Source organism: Meriones unguiculatus, chromosome 10 (assembly GCF_030254825.1).
Source record: "Meriones unguiculatus strain TT.TT164.6M chromosome 10, Bangor_MerUng_6.1, whole genome shotgun sequence".
Classification (NCBI taxonomy): Eukaryota; Metazoa; Chordata; class Mammalia; order Rodentia; family Muridae; genus Meriones; species Meriones unguiculatus.
Window position 1 is genome coordinate 18,146,943 of NC_083358.1, and position 24,438 is coordinate 18,171,380.

At 39.5% G+C, this 24,438-nt stretch overlaps 1 protein-coding gene across 3 annotated transcripts in view; it reads right to left on the reverse strand.

The window, feature by feature from the left end:
* Positions 1-24,438, reverse strand: part of Ap1g1 (adaptor related protein complex 1 subunit gamma 1) — an 86,396-nt gene that overhangs the window by 43,272 nt on the left and 18,686 nt on the right. For 2 of the 3 annotated variants that reach the window (XM_060392003.1, XM_060392004.1), the window contains 2 exons: positions 16,402-16,605; positions 1,869-1,993 (listed from right to left, as the gene is read on the reverse strand). In XM_060392003.1, coding sequence (XP_060247986.1) covers positions 1,869-1,993; positions 16,402-16,602 — 326 coding nt within the window. In that variant the 5' untranslated portion in view covers positions 16,603-16,605. Of the gene's footprint in view, positions 1-1,868; positions 1,994-16,401; positions 16,606-17,510; positions 17,552-24,438 lie in introns of all 3 variants that reach the window. The other variant, XM_060392002.1, reaches the window with a different exon arrangement.

Here is a 24,438-nt window from a genome sequence, read left to right on the forward strand (position 1 = left end):
GACTAGACAGTGATTTTGAGACAGTCTAAATAACCTTTAGAAACAGAGTTTATCTATTTTTTTAAACAGGTTCTCACTATGTGGATCAGGCTAGCCTCAAACTCACAGTGATTTACCTGACTCTAGAGGCATATGACACTACACCCAGGTAAGATTGTATTTCAAAATAAAAAAATAAACACAAAGGTTTCTTTTTTATCCATGTGCCCCATTTTCAACTTTTATCAAGCCTCAAGCCTACCCTTTGGTTTGGTATTAACTTTAACAAGCCTTGCTGCCAGGCAGAACTACCAGCTTATCTGCACATGACTGAAAAACTGAGCAACAGACCATGAAAGAACCAAAGGAAAAGAATTCCCTGCAGCTCTGTCCACAGCAAATGTGGATGAAGATCATAATGAGCACCTAAGGATGCACTCTCACATCCTGAGGGCTGCCGTTTCCCGATTTCCACTCTCCGCCATGGCGCTTACAGCAAGCCCTGGCATGCAGGCAGGCATGCAGTAAAGCTGAGTAATTAACTGACTTGTGTGTTCACTCCTCATATCTCACAGCCCCTCCCCAAAGAAAAACAACCTTCCTAAAATTAAGCTGACAGGCCGCATGTGAATGCCACACTTCACAATGACAACCAAATTGTCTCTCATTTTGAAATATTCTATTACACTGTAAAAGTTTAAGTAGATCAATGCTAACAGAGAAAAATATACACAATTTAAATGTCTATAAAGGTGGCCAGCTATACCCCTAAAGCCTGTCCCCCTACTTCTAGTTTCTGCCAAATACAAATAATACAAGTTAAAAAAAAAAAAAACAACTTAAAATATTAAGTCACAGATAAACCCAAACCAAAAGGTACCTTTGACCATTTAAGACCTGCAGAATTTCCATAACTCTCTAACAGAATTCCTCTATTTTTATTTGTTTGTTGGCACTATCTCATCAAACATCCCAGATTAGCCTTGAACTTGTGATCTCCTGATTGAGTCCTGAAAGAGGTGAGATCACAGGCATGGGCCACTGTACCCACCTCACAGTATATTCTAAGAGAGATACTGGAGAAAACAGCTGATTTCCTACTGAGTCCTCTCATGTCTCCAGACAGCAGGTGTTCCTCGGGTATTCACAAGGTAAAGAAATACAGCAACTACTGCATCAGTGGGGAAGCACTAGACTTTAACAGATACTATGTATTAAATTCCAAAGACTAAGTCCTGCTACACACACTGTATTTCTAATCTTAACACTGCAGAGGCAAGAAGAGCCAGAGTTCCAGGCTAGTGAGATGGCTTAGTGGGTAAAGCACTCACCATACAAGCCTGATGACCTGAGTTCAATCCTTCAAACTCACTCAGGTAAAGGTGGAAGGAGAGAACCAACTCCACAAGGCTGTCCTTTGACTTACACACACACACACACACACACACACACACACACACACACAGGCCATGCTCCCCTCACACATATCACATACACACAGAATAATAAAATAAATCTAACATTTTCACAGGGGTTGAGTACACTTCCACACTACTAAAATTTCAGTCCCTTGCTCAGAATATACATTAGTAATTTTTAACAAAGGCAATATTTCATTATTCATGGTATCCAACATCCTAGAAATAAACTATGAAAATCTAGACTTCACCAATACTTTCTTCTCTTTTCTAAGAGCAGCAAATAAATAATGACTAATTATGTAATGTACCCAAAGACACACAATGCTTTGGTTTTCTTTTGCTTAGTTATCTTCACAATGTTGGCTACAATCAAGAGACACTCAGAATATGGTCTGGACAGTAAATATAAAATCAGAAAGTAGATGCTCTCCTAAGAAATCCATTGCTGTGGGGGAAGCCACGACTTACTTCTTGATGCAGTTGGTCATGAGGAGATGCACATCTTGTCTCTCATCTAATAGCAGCATTGCTCCTAAATACCCAATGCGCTTGTCTGTGAACTTTTGTGAGGCGATAAGCTTCAGGCACTCCAACTATAAAAAAAAAAAAAGAAAAAGAAAAAGAAAAAGAGGAGGGGTGAACAGAGAAGGTAAGGCACTGTTTCTAATGCCCAATTCACAGAGGACTGAAGTTCACATTTGTATGGCTCAGTGGGTAAGAGCAAGCACTCTGGGGAACGCTGACTCCCCTTTCTGGACTCCTCAGGCACTTGCACACAAGTGAAACACATACAGACAAACAGACATGCATATACAGAGAGAGAGACAGAGACAGTGAGACAGAGAGAAAGAGAGAGAACAATAAAATCAAATATTTTTTAAAAGATTTGGTTCCAGCCAGACACAGTGGCACACGCCTGTATTCCCAGCACTTGAGGAGGCAGAGGCAGGCAGATCTCTGTGAATTTGAGGCCAGCCTGGTCTACAAAGCAAGTTCCAGGACAGCCAAGGCTAAACAGAGAAACCCTGTCTCAGAGGGGAAAAAAAAAAAAAGATTTTGCTTCCTATTTTGATAATCAGAATACACTCAGCAGTTGGAAATAAAGCACTGAACAGTATATTAAATATCAAAACGTATAATGAACTCAAGAGCTTTGATATGACATGGGAAGTACCACATGTAGGGCTTAAACAAAGAAATCAAATGCAGGAAAATAAAATCTCCAAGCAAAATGCTATAGTGATTCTAATCTAAAATATTTCCTATGATTTTTTTTTCTCCACATAATTATTGGAAAAGCACTTGTCTAGCCTGTGTGAGGTTCTGGGTTCACAAAACAATACTAACAACAACTATTATTAAATAATTCCTCAGGGCCTAAGAGCCCTTAAAAATGAAACTTTGCCTTTCTTGAAAATCACAAACACTCTGATACTCTTGTCCAGTTTCTAACTGGACAAAGAAAAGGCCAAACATTCCCTCTGGGCTAGTGTTTTTCAAAGGGCATGCACAAATGAAACCCTCCCAAGAATTTTTAAATTCCACTCTCCTTTTGAATCAGGCATTGGCTTAAGGGCCTCCAACAGAGACCTGTGTACACAGGAAGCATCAGTCAGTCACGTGAGACTACCTTCCATTATGAAGTCATCTAATGGGCTCAAGTGAAACGGAAGAGTAAGGCAGTTCCACAAATAGAACTGTTTGAGACTATTTTTAATTTTTTTTTAAGTACCTGGATTTACAAAAACATCTCTAATTAGGTGACTACCTACCCCACCACAACACTAAGATCCCAAGGCCAGGGTCAAAAGGGAAACGGATTTTCTATAAGGGGAGTGAGGCATGAGAGTGAAGATGTAAGCAGCAGCATCCTACACTTTGTGCTACAGAATACCCTCCTGCATAGTCAATTCAAATCCTAAAAGCAATTTCTGAATAAAAGATGCAGTTGTTTTCACAATGTATGCAGAAAACGCCCTGCTGGTACAGGAGACAGTCAGAGGCTAAAATGTTGCCAAAGCTTCCCTTTTCAAGCTGGCCTGTAATCCCAGCACACCACAGATGGAGGCAGAAGGGTCAGTTCAATGTCAGCCTCAGCTACACAGCAAGTTGGAGGGAATCCTAGGCTATATATGACATACTACCTCAAACATGCTGTAACAAAAATCCTACTTTAAGCTTGTTTTTCAAACATTCCATTGAACAATTCTATAAAAATGTCATGAAAGAAAATGCCCCAAGATTCAGATTATCACAAAAGTTTTTGTCATCATTACTGAAGCTTGCTCATGGTCAACAACTCCAAGCACTATGCAAATAAACTGTCCAAAAACATTTTATTTAGATTACCCACTGAGCAGGCCATACCCTTTAAGGCATTGATCATCACTCATATCATGTTAGGGCAGTGTTTTAACACAGTCACAAAAACTCACCATTTCTTTCTTATTAAGATTTTTTTTTAAATCATAAAGGTTAACTTCATTTGGTTGAGCCATTTTGGATTTCTGAGAGCTGCCTTGTCACCACCCACCCCCTACCCCAGGGATGGAGTTACTGGTATTCATAAGACCATGCCCAGCTTGTTAAATGGGTGCTGGGACTTGAACTCAGGTCTTCATGGTTATACAGTAATCACTCTTAGCCACTGAGTCACCTCCTCAAGCACTCACCCTTTTTTTTTTTTTTTGAGACAGAGTCTCTCACTGGCCTTGGGCTAGGCTAGCTGGCCAGTGAGCCACAATGATTCCCCTAACTTGGCTTCCCAGCCCTGAGGGTACAAGGGCACACCATGACACCCAGCCTTTTCTACTTGGCTGTAGAGATCAAACTCAGTTCTTTAAGATTGCTGCATAAGCACTTTACTGACTGAACTAGCTCCCCAACCCCACTTACATATTCATATCGCAGACAATCTTAGAAGCAAACTGACTTGCATTAAAAATTCAATGAGAAAAGTCAAAAGACAAATGTACCTTGAAAAACATATCTGTAACTCATTTCACACTCATGAGGTCCTATGTAATGGCATAGGATCCTACCAACAGATTGCTGGGGGTGGGGGGTGACCAGAAATACAATAGTAAAATAGATAGCTTATGCCAGACAACTCATAGAAAACAAAAACAAAAATCACAGGTGTCGTGGCACACACCTGTAATTCCAGCACTTGGGAGGCAGAGGCAGAATGAGCTCTATGAGTTGAGACCATCCTGGACTACAAAGCAAATCTAGGACAGCCAAGTCTACACAGAGAAACCCTGCCTCAAAAAAAAAAAGGAAAACAGTTCAAACAAGTTAACCTCATAAAACAAATGCAAATTAAACTAAATAAATTTATAAGAGATTGAACTGTATACTTTAAAACATGAGCTGTATGATTTAGAAATAAGCCCCAATAAAGGTGTTGAAAGGGAGTTATAAATCCGAAACATAGAGAGATGCTACTTTTAATACTTATTTTATGCCAGGCATGGTGGTTCACTCCTTTAATCCTAGTATTTGAAGAAGTGGGCATATTTCTGAGTTCCATGACAGCCTGGTACACAGAATGAGTTCCAGAACAGCCAGAGTATACAGTGAGACCCTGCTTCAGAAAATTAAAAAAAAAAGGGGGGGGATTTTTATTTATGTGTATGTGTGACTGAATGCACATGTATGTACAATTCATGTGGGGTGGCCTTGAAGGCTTGAAAAGGGTGTGCTGGCTAATTTTATGTCAACTTGACACAAGCTAGAGTCATCAAAGAGGAAGGAGCCTCAATTGAAAAAATGCTTCCATAAGATCAGACTGTAGGCAAGCTTGTAGGGCATTTTCTTAATTAGTGATTAACGAAGGAAAGTAAAGTCCATTGTGGTACCATCCCTGGGCTAGTGGTCTGGGATTCTAGAAGAAAGCAGGCTGAGCAAGTCATGTGAAGCAAGCCAGTAAGCAGCACCCTGCATGGCTTCTGCACTGGCTCCTACATCTTGACTTCCTTTGATGATGAACTGTGATGTGGAAGCATAAGCCAGATAAACCTTTTCTTCGCCAACTCACTTTAGTCACGGTGTTTTGTCACAGCAATGGTAACCCTAACAAAGATAAGATGGTACCAGGAGAGTGGGGTATTGCTGTGACAGACCTGACCATGTTGTTTTGGGGAGAGTTGTGGAAGGACTTTGGAACTTTGGGCTAGAAAGTCATTGTGTGTTGAGGGCTTAGTTAGCTGTTCTGTAGGAGCCTAGAAGATAAGAATGCTGACAACAGTGCAAACAAGAAGGGATAAGATGGTACCAGGAGAGTGGGGTATTGCTGTGACAGACCTGACCATGTTGTTTTGGGGAGAGTTGTGGAAGGACTTTGGAACTTTGGGCTAGAAAGTCATTGTGTGTTGAGGGCTTAGTTAGCTGTTCTGTAGGAGCCTAGAAGATAAGAATGCTGACAACAGTGCAAACAAGAAGGCCTGGCTTGTAAAGTTTCAGCAAAGACTCTACAGGGGTTTTTTTGTATGAAGAATCTGTGGTTCTGGTCAGCGGGGGCTGAAGATTCAGATGTGATTAACAAGAGAGAACCACTAAAACAAAACCTTTGCTTTCCGGGAATACTCGAGTCTGGTCAACTAAAGCTGAGAAGTTAGCAGTGATTAAGAAGAGACCAGCCATTACTGAGGTAAAATCTTCTGGGAAGTGTTTCCTAAGAGTCGGCACACAGAAGCTGTTTCAGACATGGCCACGGTTGTGTCTTGTGCTGGCAGCTGAACTTGGTAGTGTGCATGAGTCACACAGGTGTTGCTGGTTTTGAAGGCATGAAGAAGTCATGGAGAGTAGCTGAGGTTTTCACTGTGTGGCAGGGCTAGAGTTCCTGAAAAGAGCCCAGGAGAGACGACTGGTGAAAGTACAACCCAGACGCAACAAGGGACCCAGCAGTTTTGAAGATGCCAGTGCCATGGGTACACCAGATCCCTTGGAGTTAAGAGTCGATTGGACTGCTGGTACTAAATGCCAGTCCTCTGCAGGGGCAGCAAACACTTAACCACTGAGCCATCTCTCCAGCCACTACTTTCAACTCCACATTTGCAAAGACCAACAATCATTTGATAACTTGAAGCCTTAATTTACAATGGGAGTAAAACAAACAAACAAAAGCCAGAATCCTAGCTCTCAGAGAGGCAGAGGCAAGCAGATCTCTGAGTTCAAGGCCAGCCTGTTCTACAAAGTGAGTTCAGGATAAGTAAGGCTACACAGAAAAACCCTGTCTTGAAGAAAAAACAAAAAAACAAAACAAAACAAAACAAAAAACCCTACAATGGGAGTATAAGCTGGCACAAAATAAAGTTCTGATCTATTTAAATGATAAATATACAACCTCTGACTTGGCAATTCTCATAAGAATCTATATTTACGGGGTCTGAGAGATGGCTCACAGGTAAGAGCACTGGTTGCTCTTCCGGAGGTCCTAAGTTCAATTCCCAGCAACCACACAGTGGCTCACAACCATCTATAATGAGATCTGGTGCCCTCTTCTGGTGTGCAGGTATACATGCAGCCAGAACACTGTATATATAATCTTTTTTTAAAAATCTACACTTAGAATCACATGAAAATAATATTATTCAAATATTTCAAACTAGAAAATAGGTTTCATTAACAAGACATCAGCATAATTAGTAATGATTCACGCATAAGGCAAGATACTATGCAAATTATACTACTATGAGTACATCAAAAATGCTGGAAGAAACAAAGACATGTGTCTTTTTGTGTTGTTGGGAATGGATCCCAGGGCCTCCAGAGAAATATGGAGGCAAACACCCTATGTGGAGATACATGGTGTGGCCCAAAGAACTTTTTAAATATGTATGGGTATTCTCCCTGAGAGTATGTCTGTGTACCATGTGTGTGCCTGGAATCTGCAAAGGCCAAAAGAAGGCAGCAGATCTTCTGGGGCTGAAGTTATGGGCAGTTATAAATAACCATGTGGGTGTTAGGAATCAAACTTGAGTCTTCTTCAAGAACAAGTGTTTTTAACCACTGAGCCATCTTTTCAGTCCCTGAGTATTTTTATATATTGATATGATACACTGTTGTGACATATTGATCTGATATAGTGATATGATACATTGATATGGGTTACTCTTCAACACAGGTTAATGAGTGTCCAAAGCCAATTACCTGCAGATGGACAATGTATTTTTTGTATTTGGAAGAATGTTTATTAAGAAGTTGAGTCACTGGTGGCCTCTGGAAAAAGTGATGGGAAAATAAGGATAGAAAGGAGAGTTTTTAATCCTAATCCTTTGTGTCTTTCAAATTTATAATCAATTACACTATCACTGCCTATTTCAAAGGCAAATAATAAAAACAACACCAGACTAGGAGGAAAAATTAAATTCATTAATTAAAACAGAAATGGAAGTAGCTAGTGGTTAGAAAAGCTAATAACAGAATTGAGGAGGAAATTATTTCTGTCTGTATAGTTGGACAGTATATTTCAAAACATAACAAAAGCACATTTAAGTATTAAAACACTTCACAAAATAAGGCTTAGAGTTTAACACTACAGTCTTAGGAAGATGTAATGCTTAGTAAAGGGGGGAGTGAAATAGTCATTTTAGAAAAATTCATAAAGAACAATTATTCTGAGACTTATAACTGCTGCAGGTGCTTCTCAGAGCTTCCATATGTCTGTCCCTAGTCCTAATCCTCACAAAAGCTATGCTTTTGTCCACTAGCAATCACTTTTTAACTCCTGTCAAATCCCCCTTTGCCAACACACTATTTAACTTATACTGTAATATATCTGATTTTCCACTGGAACCTCTCTCTCTTTTCTACCTTTAATCCCAAAGCCTGGTAACAATTTCTTTCCTATTCCCTGATTTTCTTTTTAACATTTGCTTCTAATTATGAGACACTGTTTTAAGATGGCATGGTTACCACTAGCCATCTCTAAAGATATCCTGATCTAATTTAGTAAATTTCTGCAGTGTAGCAACCAATGTGCCAGATCTCACTGATACTCAATTTAAAGAAAATATATGGTAAAATCAATATCTACAGTTTACATATAAATGTGACAGACATTATGCATAATCCACTATGAAAAAATGGGTACACAATTCTGGAAGGGAAAAAATGATCAGGGAGAAGAGGCTCCTATCTCCTTACAAAAAAAACACATACTAGACTACAAAGAAATCATTCTGAATTAGGAGCTGGACCTCCTTAACTCTAATTCTACTTAGGGGCTTAGATTTCCCATCACTTTCTTCCAGGTAGTCATTAATTCTCTGAAGCTGATCTTTGAAACAGCAACAGAATCCTTCTCGGCAGGCACCTTTGAGTTAGCCATTTAGCAGCAAGCCTAAGAGACCTGAAGCTATCAATCCCCTTTGGAACAAGCAGAGTCTTCGGAATGATTCCTAACCTGGACTGGTGAGAACTAGCAGTCAGTTTTGAAAGTATAGAACACTTCTAAAAAATTATTTTTATTTTTGGCTTTATGGCTTTTGATATAGGATCTCCTGTATCCCAAGCTGGCCCTCAACTACAGCCTTAAGAATGACCTTAAACTCTTGATCTTCCTGCCTTCATCTCCCAAGTGCTATAATTATAGTTATGTACCAGTATGGCTGAGTATTTCAAAGAAATTGTGATTGAGTGGATTTTAAGTAGAGACTGTTTGCTTGCTTGTTTGTTTGTGACAAGAGTCTCAACTTTGCAGTCCTGGTTGGCCTAGAACTTGTTATGAAGACCAAGTTGGCCTCAAAATTCAAAGGGATCTGCCTGCCCTGGCTTCCTGAGTGTTAAAATTAAAGGATGCACAACCCCACCCAGCTAACATCTTCATTTTAACAAAATTTTTCTAGATTCTAAATGGCTTTTGATGTTCCTTTTTAAAAGAAAATGTCAAACCAATCTTTATAATAAGAACTTTGGGATTCAAGGAGCTGTCTGAGTAAAGTGTTTGCTATGTAATCATGAGGACTTCAGTCCAGATCCCCAACCTCTACGTAAAGTTAAGTCTGGGAGCTGAAGAGATGGCTTGGTAGTTAAGAGCACTTGTTGCTCTTGCAGAGGACCTGGGTTCAATTCCCAGTACCCACACGGTGGCTCACAAATGTCAGTAACTCCAGTTCCAGGCTATCCAACAAGTGTGTACATAGTACAGAAACATGCATAAGGGCAAAATACTGATACACATAAGTAAAATAATTTTTTTTTTTTAATTTTAAGTTAGGCTTGAGGGCCACTTACCAGGCCTGACATGCCAAGTTCAATTCCTGAGAACCACATGGTAGAAAGAAAGAACGGATTTCTACAAAATGAACTATGATCTCCACACACAAGTCATGGAGCACATGAAACTTTTTTTTTTTTTTTTAATTTTTGAGAAGTCATGCTTAGCAGCAAGCATCCATGACCTCAGCAATGGGGGTAGGCAGAAAAGTAGGCCATGGGCACAACAGGCTAACCCCAAGCATGCACTACTCAGCCACTCTTAATGAAACTATGAGCTCCAAAGTATTAAAAAGATCTTCCCTCAAAAAGTGAATTGAAAAAGCAACTAAGGATGACAGTCCACATGCAACCACATGGCCAAATGCACCAGCACACAAATACCAAAAAGAAAAAAGCATTCAACAGGTTTCTGGTCTTGTTACACTTTCCTCTATCAGTGTCTGACATGGCTGTCCAGAAAGAAAGGGTGCTTCACTCTGTTAACTTTTAGAAGACTCTCACAGGAGGTCAGGGACACACATCATTTGCCAGAAAATTTAACAATGGTGCTTTGTGCTCATTTGTCTTATTTTAACATTAAAAAAATCAAAATAAACAAACATACTTTTGAAAAACCAGCTTGTTACAAGTACCACCACTATGTAGCCTAGCAACATAAAATCCTTACAAACCAGAAACTTTTTTTTTCCATTTTCCTGACAGAGGAAAAAAAATTTCCTAAAACCTGAAACTCCTATTGAATCACTTTCTTCTCTTACGAAAAATAACTATGAGCTGCATACAGTGGCACATACCCTCAAAGCCAGCATTCGAGAAGCAGAGGCAATGGATCTCTAGCCTGGTCTATAAAATGAGTTCCAGGACAGCCAGGGCTACACAGAGAAACTGCAGGGGGTGAAGGGAATAGGGGAGAGAGGACTGTAAAATATTTTATTCAAAATACATAGAAACTCTAATACTAGCTGACGAATCAACTACCTTTCTCAACCAACATTTTGCCCTACTTAAAGTGGAGGCTGTGTGATACTTGAAAATCAATTTAGAGTTTTGTGCATGATAGGATAACAGTTTATCACTTTGTCATTAATCATCATCTGTTTTCCTTTTTGTTGTTTTTAGGACAGTATCTCATATAGCCTAGGCTGGCCTAAAATTCACAGTGTAACTGAGTATGACTGTGAACTCTTGATCCTGCGTCTATCTCCCAGGTGCTGGAATTACAGGCTTGTGCACCTGAACTGAACCCAGAGCATGCAGCATTCTAGGCAAGCACTGTACAGCTGAGCTACATTTAATTTTTACTGTGAAACAGTGCCTCACCATGTCGCCCTGGCTGGCTTTGTACTTGCAATCCTCTTTACATAGCTAGATTACAGGTTTGTACCACCAGACCTGGCTTACATTTTTTTGGTTTGGTTCCCCCAGAGAGGTTTTCTCTGTATAACTTTAGCTGTCCTGGAGTCTCTCTGTAGACCAGGATGGCCTCGAACTCACAGAGATCCACCTGCCTCTGTCTCTTAAGTGCTAAGATTAAAGGCATGCACCACCCCACCCAGCTAATATCATAATTTCAATTGAAGCCTCTGCATGTTGAGCCTTGGAGCCTTTTGCTTCCTTTCCACTTCAGAAGTAACCAACCAGCCAAAACTGCTGTCCCTACAGTACATCTGGAAAAACTGTTTTGGGGTGTTTTAAACATTACAAAAATGTAACATATACCAGATCTTCCTGCTCCCCATCAACACCAACTCTATTTCAGTCACAGACTATATTGCTCTATTCTCCAGCCCACACCCCCACACATGCCCCCTACTTATAAATATAAACTTACCTACTGTTTTTGAGAACAAATAGGTTGTTCCCAATGTTTTATTGAGAAAAACAATGTTACAATGAATATAGCTACATGTTTTGGTTTTGGGGGGGTTTTGGTTGTTTTCTTTTCATAATGGACAAGAACTGTTTTGCATTAAATAAGGCTTGATCAGATGCAGGTTTTTTCAGTTTGAGGTTTGTTTTGATTTGCTCTTGCAAACATGTACCACCCTAAGACAGCACATTCACTTTCATCAGGGGACACTCTATCATTTACTTCCTTAGCCATCAGCAACACTGCTGATCCCCAGGTGTTGCAAGATGGCAATATTCTCATTCCTTTACTATCCCCCTTTACCAGCTAAGCAAAGTTCTAAGAAGCAACTTCCCTAGGTCATCAAGTCACTGACACCTGTTTCAGAAGAAACACTGGTAAGAAAAGTACAAGTTAGAATGTTTCTTTCCTTCTACTGACCAGGTTTAAAATGAGTTCATTTTATCTATCTTTTTAAGACAACTGATGAAATTCATAAAATTTTGTTTAAATATTAACTGGCTTTCATGGACTATAACTTGCTTGATGCTGAAGATAGACTTCCATGGTAGAGCACACTCTTACATGCTCTAGGGCCTGGGTTCAACATTCACATACTGGATGGGGGAGGGCTTGTATGTTTTAATCAATTATACTGTCAGCCTCAATACTCAGTTATCAGAATGAGAAACATAACAGCCTCTTTCAACACCTACTGAAGCCTTCTGTTAACAACCTCTGTAGCTAGTCTTTCTGGCTCCTGACAGAGACTAATGGTTCTAACTTGTTCTGTACACTTCTTAACCTGCATTTAGGATCTGTCTTCATTCCAATGGGCCCTGGTTCCTTTAAAGTAAAAAGGCATTTTGAATTTGTATGGTCCAATCACTGCTTTAGGACTTCTCTTTTTCTTTTTTGAGAGAAGTCACACATATCCTAGGCTGGCCTCAAATTCTGCATAGCCTAGCATGACTCTGAACTTCTAATCCTCTTGTCTCCTGCTCCGGAGTGTTGGGATTACAGGTTTGTATCATCACCCAAGATTTCATGTATCTCAACAAATACCCTCCAACCTGAGCTACATGTCCAGCTCCTGTTTTTAGGACATGTTAAGGGGCAAAACAAATTGAAATAAGGTAATACATGTTCAAATATTGGTATGGTCAATCTAACAATGTAAAAGAAAGAAATTCAGACTACAAAAGAGAATATAGCAAAGTAGCTATTAAAAAAATATCAATCACTAACAGTGGTTAAAAGAGAAAACTGTGATTATTTCAGCACACAGTGAAAGGCTTTAGGAAATTAATTATCAATGGTTTTCATATAATAAAAGGCAACTACCTAAGCTAATGACAGTCACCATCTTAGTCATAATATGTAAATACATAAGATTTTTAATAAGGGTATCTATTATTGTTTCCTTTCTCTTTCTTTTTTTTTTTTTTTTTTTTTTTTGAGGCAGGGTCTATGTAGTCCTGGCTGTCCTAGAGCTCTCTGTCCTCCAACTCACAGAAATCCCTTCTGCCTTTACCTCCCAAGTGCTGGGATTAAACACTGTCTCTTTAATACTACAGCACCTATGTACTGTAATAAGCAGATGAGGAAAATACTGAGAATGCTAAAGGACAAAAATAAATTGCCTCAATTTTACAGATGAGGACACGGTGACACACAAAGGTCAAAGATCTTAAAGAAAAGGGGGAGGAGGACAAGAAGAGAGAGGGGAGAGAAGAGAGAGGGAAAAAGGACAGTAAGATAGGAAAGGTAGAATTCACAGTGGCAGGCTGTCTGGCCCCTGAAGGCCGGCTCTTGCGTTCTGGCACTGGTAGCCACAGAGCTGCCTTCTCTGTGGCTGACTCAACAATATCTACATTGGCCTCATGTTTTGAGTTCCTTCTCCCAATTCTGACTTTGAACTACTGTTTTATTGTTTTAGATTGATGCTGGAAGTCTTTGCTTTCTCAGTCACTCTGTGGTTTGGCAGGGCTAAAATACATAAACTTAATGGAAGTAGCTATTTATAGAATTTAACTAAGCCGAAAAGCCAAGCAGGCTTTTGTGTCATGGAAGGCTGAAGTCTATTCTAATGTTTATTAGATAAATGAATTTAAACATGTCACTTAAAACTCTGATTTCTTTTCTCTGGCTCTCTCTCCATAGGGCAAGAATTCATCTTTGAGAGAATTACCTACCTCAAGGTTTTACTGTAAAATTTAAGTAAGATTTTACATTTACATCTTTTATGTCTCTCATTTAAATTTTTTTCTTGGCACTTTTGAGTCAGGGTTTTACTATGTAGGCTAGGCTTGCCACAGATTTGCTATGTAGCCCAAGCTAGCCTCAAAAGTGCAGCAATCCTCCTGCCTCAGCCTCCCAAGTGCTGGGATTATAGGCATGCACCACCATGCCTGGCTCTTTGTATTTTGTTTCTATGACAGCATCATTTAAGACACTGCATTGAAAATTAAAAAGAAACAGGTAAAATTAGTTTTAATAACATATTTTATTTAATCAACTTATCTAAAGTATCATTTCAACATATAATCATAGAAAATATTAAATATTTTACACTTTTATGCATGAAGGTTCTAAATACAGTATGTACTTTACACTTACAATACATTTCAATTTGTATACATTTTCAGTAGAAATACTTTAACTGTATTTCACTTTCATAAAATATACAATTGATAGACTCACGTATCCAAGTTGCTTAAAACATTTAAAAGTCTTTCAATAACTGAATCCATACTCAAGAAAATGTTGTTTTCCTTTTAATAAGTCACCTTAGTTAAACTAGCCATATTTCAAGAGCTCAGTGACTGACATACAGCTCCTACCTTCCATAATGAGCAGCCCATCTGACAAGTAATATGTAATTATACAGCAGCTGTTAAACACAATTAAACATGAATGGCTGCTACTCATACATGGAAGTGAGAGAATCAGGATATGAACCTTTTTATGAACACATTGTAAAGGAAATTACTGACATGAAAAAGGAAGGGACTTACGTAAAAGAAACAGAGTGACAGACTTAAAATTATAATTCTTAGCCCCAAACAGAAAGCTGTTTTTTAAATCAAAATTTTGCCATAGCTTTCTTGAGTATTCATACTCTTCAATTAAAAAATTCAATTTTTTATCAAATAATAAAGTTCCAAAATATCCCCAAAATGTCACCTACATTTTTTTTTTAACTATGGTGCTATGGACCAAATGTAGGTCTTACATATACTAGGCAAGAATTCCACCATCAAGCTACACTTCAGCCCATGTAATTTTATTTTGATCATGTTATAGAAATGAATCTTAACTTTAGGTTTGTGTATATACACATAGGTATTTATACATGTATCTTTTTCAAAATAAAATCTCCTCCAAAACCTTAAGTCTACTCTCATTTTAAATCAAGAGTTCTCTCCCTCAGAAGCCCCTTGGGAATATATAAATGTGCTGTTCACAAGACGTTAACAGTGAGCATCTCCAAATGGAGGGGCTCTGAGTCTTTCTCCAACCAGGTTACCGTTTCTTTTTAAAGCTCAATTCCTAATATCAGATTTCTATAAATCAGACCTAATGTTTCAACTGAAAATCACCTATATGGACACCCATGTCTTATATTGTACCATGCAGTATTCAATAACTACCTGGATCAAATTTAATGTACCTTCAAATATTAGGTTTTGATTCCATTAATTCTATAAGAATAAAATACAAAATCTGTATCAAAAAATTGTTTATATTTTTTTTAAAAAAAACTGTTAGCAACAGATGTGAAAAACAATGTTATTTATGATTTCTCCCAGGAAATCAAACAATGAATGTACACATCCTCAGGAGTCAGCACTGTTTTTGCCATTTCCTTTCCTCTAACCCAGTCTCCTTTCTTCTCACAGTGATGCCTCAGTTTTCCTCAGAGGAACTAATGCTCCTATACCCACTCAGGTATTTCAAGAGGCTGAGCCTACTTACAACCCCCAGCATGAGCATAACACTGAATGTAAACGGTCTGATAAAAGTCCACCCTATACTTTTTAAGTTGGCAGCAGATTTCTTTCTGCTGAAGTTGCCAAGCTAAATGTAAGCTCGCTGCTGTCCTTCTGGACAGATGTATCAAGTTAGTGCTGAGAAAAAGCTAAGCGACTACTCTTTTTCTTCCCTGGTGTTGAACATTCTTTCAATTTTGCAGTCCGTTTCTTAAAAAGATTAGTTAGCACTGACTGCTAAGTAAAATAGAATTTAAGACTAAAAATACTGATAAGAAATTGTAAAACAACTCATATACCCTTCTCTATGTCTAAACTCTAAGCTTCCTTTACCACAATATAAGCATCAGAAAGAAAAAAAACCTATAATTGAGACTATCACTCTCTACGCACAGACTGGAGAAAGCAGAAAACATGCATTTGTGTCAGGAAGAGAATCAGCAAGCAGAAAGATTTGCACAAAGTGGCAGCAAACAGGCCTGAGGAAATCAGGACAAAACAAATGCAAGTACCTGGCACCCACTTAAACTATCTTTAACTTAAATGCATCTGTCATGGCATTTTCCCGTATCATGCATAGGGAAAGTAAGTACAAAAACATTTAGCAAGCGCTAATTAAATATTCAGTAGAGCCAGGTCCTCTGGCAGAACAATCAGTCCTCTGGTTAATCCCAGTAAATATTTAAGCTAGGGGACTCCATCAAAAAAAAAAAAAAACTCTCATCTGCATAAAAAATAATTACAATGGGAAGGACAAATGAGGGAATATCATGCCTTTCCAGGTACACAGGCTGCTCTCTCCATCCTACTCTTGGTGTCACAGGGATCAGACTGAAAACTACTAGCTATCAAAGTATCTGCCTGCCAGAAAGGTTTGACTCCCTAAGTCACTGTCATCAAAAAGTGTCCTTGCTAGATGTGGTCTCACTCAGCCTACCTGTCCAAAGTGAGCAGGGTAGCCCAGCATGTGCATATATAGTAATTTTGCCACATTCCGACACCGGTATGTGTTGTCTTCTTCTCTAAATGATGACCGGATTGCAGCACATTCTTTCTGGATCATTTCCCGTTCCTCAGCTTGGGTTCGGGCTGTCCGGATGGTCCGGATCAGCTCCCGCAATCTGATGGGGGCTGGCATCCTCTGGATATGGAAAAACATAAAATAGAAATGTTATTTTTTGCTCCCCAAATCATTCATACAACTTTCAATATAAAATACTGGCTGGTTTTTAAGAACACAAGACTTGCTAAATCCAGTTCAGATATGATAGTTTTCTAATAGGCTTCAAAGATATTACATGCAACTGAGTAAATTTCTAAAAAGACTACAAAGTGTTAACTACTAAAAAAAAAAAAAAAATCAAAACAAGACACAGAAACATCTGTTTGTCAGGAGTGATGGCTCATTCCTGTAATCCCAACATTAGAAAAGCGGAAGTAGGAAAATTACGAATTCAAGGCCAGTCTTAGGTACATAGTGGGTTCCAAGCCAGTGTCAGACTACGGAAGTTGAACCAATTACTAGCTACTGAGTTGTGTTGAAAAAATTTCCCTCTTGCCTACTGCAGATCAACACTCTGCTTGCCATGACGGTCACAGAGAGCCCCATCCTACCTGTGTATTATTGTCACACTTTATGAGAAATAGCCGAGGGTCTATTTTTACAAAATATTTTTATATTCATTTTTCTCATGTGTTCTGTTCTTTCTTTGGTTTTGAGTCAGGGTTTTACGTTACTCGGATTGAACTGAAATTGCTACTAAATCTCTGATACTCCTGTTTCTGCCTCCCAAGTGTTGGGATTAAAAGTATGTACGTGCCACTGTGGATAGTTTAAGTGGTATTGGAAGTAAAACCCAGAGGTCTATGCATGCTAGGCAAGCTTTCTACTAAATGAATTACATCTCCAGGCCCCCTTTGTAATTAAGATAGAAATCATGAGCTCCGTTTTGCCTATGAAGAAACTTGTTTTCAAAATCTCTGCAATTTGCTTAAGACCTGAACCAGCTCTCAATACTTTAAAATAAACAGGTGGGTTCCACTTACAGATGGAATGACACATCTTCTAGAATTCATTTTTAAATACCCTAGAAAAAATAAATAGCGAAAAAAAAAATTGGGAAGACAGAAGTTTGAAAAATAGGCAAAATATGATCATTGCTGACTACATGAATGTTTGGTGCTCTGGCTTTGTGTACATGACATTTTCATAATCAAAAGTTTTTAGGAAATCAAAGCTTCCAGGTAAGGACATAGTGGAGTGCTTGTCTGACATGCAGGAAGGCCTGAGTTCAATTCCCAACACTTATAACTCATACATGGTAGTGCACCCCTGTAATGCAAGCACTTAGGAGGTGAGGGAAGAGTCAGAAGTTAAAAGCCAAAATAGGATACAAAAGCCTATCAAAGACAAAAGAACAGAAGGAAGGCTGGAAGAATAGACAGGAAGGAAAGAAGAAAAAAAGAGAGGAAACAAAATAGGGGAGAAAGGGAAGAAAAGGAGAGAAAGAAATTATGAAATTTCAATAAACAAGGCATTTTAAAACTTAAATGTCTCATTGAAAATAAGATGCTTAATAGTTAAGGATCTACTTAAAGAGCCACTTCTTTAATAGTAAACTGTAAATGCCACAGGCTTCAGTATAAAACATTTGTATGCAAACTGGTATGCTGCATATATAATATAAAACAAGAATAACGTAAAAAAAGAAAAAAAAGCATCAAGAGAGCACAGCTGCTGGTGCTCAAGAACATTAATTGCCCAGTCTGCTTTCAAAAAGTGGGCTTTACATAACTGGATTCCTGGAGAAAAGTAACCTGGCAAAGCTTGGTGGCTCAGCCTGTAACCCCTGCACTTGGGAGACTAAAGTGGCAGGATCACTCCATGCTCGAGGCTTGATCCTCTCACAGGTCAGGAGCAAATACTGCTGTAGAACAGGGTATAGCTGAGTGGCAGAGCGCTCGCTTATCACGCACTAATGCCCTAACACCACCAAAAGGAGCTGGGAAGCTCAACTAGAAAACAATGTTTCTCTACAAATACCGCAATGATCCTAAAAAACAAGAAGACTGTCAGAAAAAGCTTAATCTAGCCCAAGAACATGTAGTATGTAATCTAACTTGTTGGGGGGAAAAATCAAGACTTCAAGCTACATAATAGAAAAACAGGTATAAAATCTAAGCAATCAGTCACAGAAACCCAGAAATAAAGTCCATGACACCAGCATGTTTTTTTTTTTAAGCTCCAGGACAATTTATTATTAGAGTTTGAAAGAAAAACCCCAAAGAGGGCAAGCTGTCAATCTTAACAGCAGTCTGAAATAGAGAGAACATCATGCTGTTTGAGTGAGACCAGCATGAAGATCAGTCATATAACAGACAAGCAGAGCCACATAACTAGGAGGGGAGCTCTAGAAAGAATAAAATAGGCCTGAAGCACCAGAGAGGCACACTTAGGTTCAGGCTAGTACTTAATAGTCAAAGACAGAAGAAAAGGGTGAGGGGCAAACCCAACACAACTTCATGGTGGCTCTGGCCTGACTGCAGAGGCCACAAACTCTGGGGAGGAAAAGCATAGTAGTATCTTACTGTGAAGATACTAATGTCTCCTGCTTCTTTAGCACAGCTTAAGGCAGGTCCTGACTAGGCAGGTCAGCTTGGTGACTGACCTGCTCAGTTGGGTTAACTATTAAGGGACAAGACAATGTCTCCTTTCCACCCAGAGACAGACTCCATTCCTTACTGTAGCATCCCCTCCTGTGAAGAAGAAACCCTAAAAACCTTTAAGAGATGGATGAAAATTGGGGGATATAACTCATTTCTACCATAAAAGTCTAGGGATCTGGTCAAAGCTTTTCACCAGAAGAGATCAACAGCTGAGGTTTTAGACAGCACCCTCATAGGCAACATCCAGTCAGGGGTGACCACTTTAAGAGGAGATAAGAAACCAGAGCTCCCCCTGGCATTCCTAGCCAGAGAACCAGGGACATTTCTGAACTACTGCCCCTAACTTGAGCTGCTCGTCCCGTTAGTATCATTGGCCACCCTGAGGAGGTAATCCTAACTATCTTTAGAGAACAGAGGTGATGACTGAATCTGGCTTTGTCCTGGGCTGAGTCTTAGGTATAAAAGTTGGAGTACCCCTTCAGTGGGCCCATCTAGGAGACCAAACATAAAAGCCAGTAAAGAAAGAAGTCCGTGGCTGGTGTATGGACAGAGAAGTGGGGGAGAAGTAGAGACTTAGTAGCATTACAAGACCTAGGCAGAGAACTAGAAGAAGTCAGACCAAAGTGCAATTTTAAATGCCAATAAGTTTTTATGGAGCAAATTCAGGGTCCTACATACAAGAACACAGAATTAGTTACTATTTGACTCATTCTTGGTGATTCTACAGTTTGCCCAATACTAGGCAACATTTTTCCCTGAGCTGTTACAACTCACTACATTAACTACACTGACATCTTTATATATATATATATGTATATATATATATCTTAAGATCTTAACAAGCACAGACTGAAAACAAAAGTTAATTCAGATGGGGAAAAAACTGGGCACAAGGCCAGTGAAATGGCTCATCTGGTAAAAGTACTTGCCATCATAACTGATAACCTGAGTTCAACCCCTGGAACCCATACAGTAGAAAAAGACTCTGCACTCCATTTGCATACATGATGCACATCTCACACCCCCCACACCTGGCCCCACCCCCTTGACGGACCCCATTCCCACACACACAAAGAGAATTGGAAAAAAAATTAAAACATATTCTAAAATCAAAACTAAGCACATTCTAGACCCAGGGAAGATGACATGCCACTCGGGTCCTCTAAACCAGTGGTTCTCAACCTGTGGGTTATGACCCCTTTGGGAGTTGAATGATTCCTTCTCAAGGGTAGTGTAAGACCATCAAAAAACATTACAATTCATAACAGTGGCAAAATTAGTGTTATGAAGTAGCCACAAAAAATAATTTTATTGTTTGGATGTCACCACAACATGAGACACTATGAAAGGGTCTCCGCATTAGGGAAGTTGAGGGCCACTGTTCTAACCACATCTACAGACACTAAATAAAAAGCATTGCATGGCGTCCTAAGGACTCTCACATGCAGTGACATCGAGAAGACAGAAGATGTTTTCAAGTTCCAATGAACTCAACACAAGGTCTTCACTTTCCCTCCAGCTCTGTCCAGTCTGGACTGAGAGCAACACATCAGAAATACTCACCAATAGAGACGGAGCTCTGAGAAAAAAAAAGACCAAAATCAAAGGGGAAATGAAATTCCCTCTGGGCACTCTGCTTCTTTCCCTTCCTCCTTGCTCCAGCCCCACCCCGCCCACAGCACTGCAGTAGCAGCGGCTATGGCACAGAGCACAGCAGACACAGCCAAGCAGGCACATGAAAAACTGGGGGAGACGAGGGACTTTTCCCTGCCTACTGCTTATGATCCCAAGGCTCTAAGTAGGTCATTCTCTTCTCTTCTCTCTCTCCTCCAGTGGATGATAAAAAGGTAAAGTCTTCAAAATAAACATAACAACTCTCAATGTTAAAACACACCTAAACAATGTACCTAAATAATACACAAGAAAAGGCCTGGTGTGGTGGCACATGCATTTAATTCCAGCACGCAGGAGGTAGAGATAAGAAAATCTCTGTGACTTCAAGGACAGCCCGATATTCATAGCAAGTTCCAGGCTCGCCAGGATTACATAAAAAGACCCTGTTTCAAAAACACAAACCTAACAGATATTCAAAAACACAAACCTAACAGATAAACATTTCAAAAGAAATCCCCAATTAGAAAACTGCAGTGTGCTCCCCTCAAGGTCTGCCAATAGAAAGAACACAGATGCCTGGAACCCCACCCATCAACTAATCAGAACTAGGCAGCATTTAGAAATATCTCAAACTACCAGGAGGTAGTGACACATGCTTTAATCCCAGCCCGTGGTACACCAGAGGCAGGCGGATCTCTGTGATCAAGGACAGCCTGGTGTACAGAGTGAGCTCCAGGATAGCAAGGCTACACAGAGAAGCCCTGTCTCCAAAAAAAAAAACAAAAAACGCCTCAAATATGATAGGACGATAAGACACATTTTTCAATTTTATAGAAAAATCACCCAGAAAGACCTGAATCACAAAAAAAATTACATAATCATACAGAGTATAAAGCTGACAACGACAGAACTAAACTAGGAATCAATAACAGCTGTTAAGGATTAACCTAGATTATCCTAGAACTCCTTGAGGCAGAGGCAGGCAGATCTCTGTGAATTCGAGGTCAACCTGTTCTGCAGCTTCCCAGGACAGCCAAGGCTACACAGAGAAACCCTGTCTCGAAAAACAAGAACAGAAACAAAAAAAGGAAAGAGAGAGAGAGAATTATCCCAGATGGGCTGGAGCCAAGGCTCAGTGGTTAAGAGCACTTGTTGCTCTTGCAGAAGACCTGGGTTCGGTTCCCAGCACCCACATACCAGCTACAACAGTCTACAACTCTAGTTCCAGAGGTTCTAATGTTCTGTTATGGCTTCTGTAAGCACTACACATGTGATACACAATCATGAAGGCAAAATACTCATACACATAAAATGAAAAAAAGTAAAAAACACAATTATTTTTTACTGTGTAAATATGCACAATTAGACAGAAACCCATACGCTAAAGCAGTGCTTAGAGCAATAGTTCTCAACCTGTGGGTCACAACCTATACTCACAAGCATTGACAAAGACCATCAGATATTTACATTACAATTCATACCATTGCAAAATTAGTTATAAAATTACATATTAATTTATTATAACTTATATATTATAAATTTACAGTTACATATACTGTTATAATACTGCATAAATAGAGTAATAATTTTATGGTTGGGGGTCACCACAATATGAGGAACTGCTTTAAAAGGTTGCAGCATTAGGAAAGTGGATAACCACTGGCTTAGAGGGAACTCTCTAGCAGTGAATGCTTACATCAGAAAACAAAAGGCTCAGATTAATCTAAACTTCTACTGTAAAAACCTAAGGAGTAAAATAAACCAAAAAATGTTTTAGGGATCTTTTCTGTGGCGCATTTTCTTTTTAAGTAGTAAGAAGTTGGGGGATGGCTCAGCTTTCTGGCAAGCTGGAGTTGATCCCTGGGATCAACATGGTGGAAAAAGAATCAACTCTTGGTCAAGCATACATACATAAACACACACACCACACTAGATAGATAGATAGATAGATAGATAGATAGATAGATAGATAGATAGATAGAATGTCACTTTAAAAGAACAGAAGTCAATTCAACTAAAACAAAGGGAAAAGGCACTAGAAAGGTCAAATAAAACAGAGGACGGTGAGTTCAAGGCCAGCATGGCCTACATAGCATTATGGTCTCAAAAATAATTTTTTCAGCCAATGAAAATAAATAAAGAAATATAAGAACCAGAATGCAGGCCAGGTGCAGTGGCACATGCTGGCTCCCAGCTCTCAAAGAGCCAAAGGCAGTCGGATTTCTGTAGATGTACTTTTTAAAAACTTTTATTTACATTTCTTTTATCTTTTTCTCCCTATTCCACCCCAATCCCTTCCAACACCCCAACACCAGGTAGGAGAGAGAAAGGGTTAGTGGGAGAGGGGTCTCAGCTCTCTTAGCTGCTTCCTGCTGGTTAGGGTCATCAGGTTCCTTGCAGCCAGTCGAGTCCTCATTTCAGGGGATCTCTAACGCCTTGTCTCACAAGAGCAAACAGGAGTGGCAAGGGGGAAGCAGCAGCCTTGTTCTTTCCGGGTGCTCCACACTCTCTGGACTCTGGCATTTATTCTCTCTCCAGAGTCCTCACAATTAAACTACCTGCAACTGGCAAAAAGCCCTCTCCGAGCCCGCAGGAGGCAAATGGTTTGCTGCTGTGGACCATCTGAATCAGTCCCACATCCCACACCTGCGACCAAAACAAAACCATGTTTATATCCACAACAGATCTCTGTGAGCTTGAGGGCAGCCTGGTCTACAAAGAGAGTCCAGAATAGCCAGGGCTACACAAAGAAACCCTGTGTCAAAAAAACAAAGAAGAAGAAAAAGAACAAAAAGCAGGAATGGTGGTGTGACCTGTAAAGTACACACCTGGTGGCTGCACTTGAGCTCATGGATTTGAGACTACTCTGTGCAACATAATGAAGCTTCTATTAAAAAGAACTAGGGAGCTGGAGAGATGGCACATGTTGCTCTTGCAAAGGACCCACGTTTGAGTCCCAGAATCCAGGTAGAAGCACACATTTGTTTGTAACTCCAGTCCCAGGGGATCTGATGTCCTCTTCTGGCCTCTATGGGCACCAGGCACATACCTGATTACACATACATACAGCATACATACATGCAAGCAAAACCCTCATATATATGTATATATATATAATTAAATAAATCTCAAATTTTAATAATTAATCAAATCCACTAAGCTCTTAGATAAAAGATAACTCACTTTGAAGACAGTAATTTTCTGTGCTATTAGACGTGGCCTATAGGAAATGAAGACTAAAAGGGTCTCTACAAATCTGAACCAGAGGTGTCATGTTGTCTAAAAAGTTTCTGAGGGCTGATTGAAAGACAGTATCCTGCAAACATTCAAATCAAAACAAGTAGCCTATTAAGTTAAGCCCCCTTTAAACTTCTAAGTGGGCAAGGCAAAGATAAACAGTTGGTACTCAGACTTTCCTTTCCCCTAACTCTATGGAAGGAAGTCTGTTCTGAAATTTTCAGCCATGTGCAATACTACAAAGGAAAACAATAAGGAATGTGCCCTTATTTTGGCCAAAGCGTTAAAAAGAGTGAAGTATTCTATGGAAATAAAACACTGGAAGGAACAGCAATTAAAATAAAAGAATTATGATCAAAGAAAACTACCAGGATATAGAAATGAAGCTACTCAGCCAACCTCTTCGCCTGCCTTCCCTAGTTTTCTTGCATTAATAACCTTGGGATTTAGGGTCTGA